At 36.6% G+C, this 4,194-nt stretch overlaps 1 protein-coding gene across 2 annotated transcripts in view; it reads right to left on the reverse strand.

The window, feature by feature from the left end:
• ankrd10b (ankyrin repeat domain 10b) overlaps positions 1-3,295 on the reverse strand; it is a 28,061-nt gene extending 24,766 nt beyond the window's left edge. For both annotated transcript variants that reach the window (XM_077216685.1, XM_077216683.1), the window contains exon 1: positions 2,765-3,295. In XM_077216685.1, coding sequence (XP_077072800.1) covers positions 2,765-2,956 — 192 coding nt within the window. In that variant the 5' untranslated portion in view covers positions 2,957-3,295. The remainder of the gene's footprint in view (positions 1-2,764) is intronic.
• Positions 3,296-4,194: the final 899 nt, after the last annotated feature.

Below are 4,194 nucleotides of genomic sequence, written 5' to 3' on the forward strand. Positions count from 1 at the left end.
CATATTTAAAATACAATATAATGATAGAAGAACGAACTTGACAATTTCAAACAAAATCAGGCCAAAATGAAGTTCGTTTGGAGTTTGAACAAGCTTGCAAAGCGAACTATCCAACAAAGGTCGAGGTCAGGTCAGACGTCCGCGAGTAAAAACACGAAGTAGATAGTAGAAATTGAGCAGTTGTTATTCCAATTAGAGTGAAAAAATTAATTAGCTACTAAAACTTCTTTGTCATTATGGAGAGCGCAGTGCATGGTTGCATAGCAACGACAGACGCCAAGGGAAAATCGGACCGAATTTTACTATTAATAATAAAAGTTAAGCTAATGTGCATTGCAAACGTCAGTAATTTATCTTTTTTGACTCATTCTTTTTATAAAAAATATTAAAAGGCTGAAATATGCAAGGTTTCTTTTTATAAACCTTTTTTGTCAAAACTTTATTTGAACTTGTAGGCTACATACTAGTAGATAACATGTCCAGTACTCCTTTAAAATCTGGCCATCATTTTTAATGTTGTTATTTTAATGTTTATGTAAACAAAAAGTGCATATTAATGATAATTATATTTCTTATATGCTGGTTTTCGACATAAAACTTGGTGAATTGATTTTATTGTGTGGTATTAGTACTTTTTGAACAGGATTCTGTGATAACCGTGATCACTTTGGTCACTATAATCATGAAATGAAATTTCCATGCCATTTCATCTCTAGTTAAGATGCACTATAAAATCAACTATAATTATGTTTTGTTTTTACAGTATAATATGCAAAGTACAATTTTCTTTAAAAAAATGTATATCTGATTCTGTTCTTTTCTCTGACATTTAAGGGTGACACATATGGGCCTACAAAAACTCTTTTAGGTCTAAAACAGTTTAGATAGTTGTTAATATGAGAGTTATGAGACATTATTTAAGAGATTAAAGTATTGTATTACATGAGTAGCTCTCGGCCACTATCTTTTTAAAAAAGTAGCTCTCAAATGAAAAAAGGTTGGAGACCCCTGTACTAGACAGAGAAGGTTACTTTTGGTATGGAACAAATTCTCAAACCCAGACATAATAATTGGTCTTGCTTTAACGCACATGGCCAAGTAAACAATGGCCTTTGACAAAGGAGCCATTTAGTACGTTTGATAGATGGTTACTGTTGTGTTTTCAACATTCCCTGATCCTCGTTCCTGCAAGATCTCAAATTTCACCCTGACTCTTCCTGTTTTTCATCTAATCAACAGTGCAGTGCCTTAAAAACGATTCTACTCTAGACACAGCCATGCTTAGAAGACATTACACCAAATACGGATAAAGCAAACAACAGAGAGAAAGTGGGAGTGGCACCAGAACAGAGAGGTTTATAGCTTCCTCATTCTCTCTTTCATAAATCATATATCAGATTTGGCATCACTTGAATTCAACTGGAATCTAGTTTGATCTAAAACAATTTTGATCAAGCTCATACACACTGACACTGCCCTGAAAGGTTGCAGTGCAAGTTCATGCATGCATCCTCCTGTGGAGCTTTAAATGTGCAGAAAATGTTTTCCCTTTTCAGTAACCCATTTCTAAAAATAAACTGATGGGTTGGTGTTTATATCAGGCTGCTGTCTCTCATACTTCATCTGGTTGGGTAACTTTGAGACATCTGAGAACACAACACAACAGGCATCAGTAACATGAATAATGTAGCTATTTAGAAAGTGAGGGGAACCTGAAGTTCAGCATCATTACCTGAGGAAAGACTACACCCACAGTTATCAATCTAAAAATGCACTTGTATGAATACTGAAATGTTTTACCACGTGAATCAAAAAACACTTATTCATAAGGGTTAATTCACCCCAAAATGAAAATTGTGTTATCATTTACTCACCCTCATGTTGTTCCAAACCTGTATGAGTTTCTTCTGTTGAAGACAAAAGAAGATATTTTGAAGAATGTTGTTAACCAGACAGTTGACAGTAGCCACTGACTTCCATAGTATTTTTTTCCTACTATGAATGTAGCTAAATGGGTACCGTCCACTGTCTGGTTCACAACATCATTTAAAATATCTTCTTTTGTGTTTAATAGAAGAAACTCACGCAGGTTTGGAACATTTTTGGGGTGAACTATCCCTTTAAAGCAGTGGAACCGTATTCATCGTATCCAAACCGAAATTATCTAAATATTCATATTATGAGGCCGGTTATTCATAAGGCAATGTAAAATAAAGGCGTTATTTATTTGTCAAGTTATATAAGTTATATAGTATAAAATGAATGAATAAATCAACGCAACATTTTTGTTCGTGTTATATTTTATTTTACATGGAATGTAAAAACTGTAAATTAGCTGCATTCAATTAATTTCTGGTGCCTTATATCTGCTTTTGAATGTCATCATCAGTAACAACTGCATTTCTTTTCTACGTCTTCAAAATACGAAAAGGATCGTTAACGGTTTCAACGGCAGCGTTAAAAAAACATTCGTCTTCGTATCGTTCTTGCTCTTTTATATTCACTAAGGGTTTATAATTACCAGACATTCAAGTTAAAATCACGACACAGTCGTAAAATGGAGAAACAAATGAAATGGAAAGATGAAGCCAAACTGCCTTGAATGAATGCGCCTTTTCAACTAACGTTAGATCGTCAGCGCACGTCAGATCCAACACGATGACATTTCCATGGATTAACGAGCTGCTTCTGATGCGGTTTGAGTAGCAAATACATTTGTGCACATTGTGGCTGTGTGATAATTTAACTGTGCATTATGATGTACCTTGCCGAAGTGTGCAGCCCAGTGTAGAGGCGTCCACCCGTAGAAAGAGTCCTCCACCGAGAGCTGGTCTCCGCTGCACTGGAGGAGCGAGCATAGCGCGCCCACATCTCCATCTCTGCACGCCCGGTGAAGAGGGAAGCGAATATTCAGCACCTCCTCGCTAGAAAACCCAGACTCCAGTCCCACCGACATTGCTGAACACTCGCTTTTACAAATGCGTGCAAACAGGAATCGCCTCAAAAATGGTGGACTTTACACGACGTCTGCTCTTATTAATTGCACCGCCCAAACAAAGAACTTACAAGGGGGAGGCGACGCGAGACTAGACGCACAGCGTGCTCACATACACACATCACACACAGCGCGCTCGCTGAAGGAACGAAACTTCACATTGGGAATCTCTCAAAACCTAAAACGGATCGTTTAAGATTAAGGACTGGAGCTACGTCCACTACAATATGACCGTACACCAGAGCCCGAAACGGATCACTTGAGACTCCGTACCGAGGCTGCGCATGCCCACTACAATATAAACCTAACAAAACCAGCAACGGAATCTTTCAGACCCGGACTGAGCCTGCGCGTGCCTACTTAAACGACCCTCAAAACCAGAAACGGATCCCTTGATACTTCGAAGTGACACTGCGCATGCTCACTACAAAATAAACATACCACAAAACCAGAAAAGGAGACCTCGAGGATGGAGTCACGCATGCACATTGAAATCTGAACGTGGTGTGGCGAAGAACACAATGTGGCAGAAAGAACCGTTACATTTATATTTTTAAAGTACTAAAATGACATGCTTTTCTCCTTCAAGAAAATACGGTAACACTATTTTACAGTTTCATTGTTACATAAGTTGCATGTCGTTACTTTAGTTTTAATAACTATTCATTATGCATAATTACAAGCAACTAAACCAAACCTAACCCTATAGTAAGTACTTGAAATTACTCTGTTACAGTGTTTCAAAGACACCTTCGAATAAATTGTAAACGAAAATACATTTTACCCCGTTAAATGTTTTGTAAGATTAAAACTAATGGATTTTTGTTGGATTAAATTTAGAAACTGAACCTTTTCTCAGGTATTGTCATTTATATACTTAAAATTTGCAAATTGTTTGGTTGACTAATTCACAAAAAGGTATTTTAATGCATTTTTTTTAAAACACATGTATTGCAAATGAGACATAGCATAGGTGTGAATTTACCTAATAAAAGCCCCATACTCCATGGTTCTCAAGATATTGTAAACCACATAGAAACTATCAGAGTGCAGGAATGCTATTAAAACTACTAAGAACACTTTTTGTACAGTTTTCCCCCATTTGATTTTTGTTTCAACTATCTCTATCATACCAACCAAAATCATGTCCAGACATTCATTATCCACACAGAGGGAATAATACAAAAGATAAACAGTTA

This window comes from Siphateles boraxobius, unplaced genomic scaffold (genome assembly GCF_051911475.1).
Source record: "Siphateles boraxobius isolate OS27281-9 unplaced genomic scaffold, OSU_SipBor_1 7, whole genome shotgun sequence".
NCBI classification, from domain to species: Eukaryota; Metazoa; Chordata; class Actinopteri; order Cypriniformes; family Leuciscidae; genus Siphateles; species Siphateles boraxobius.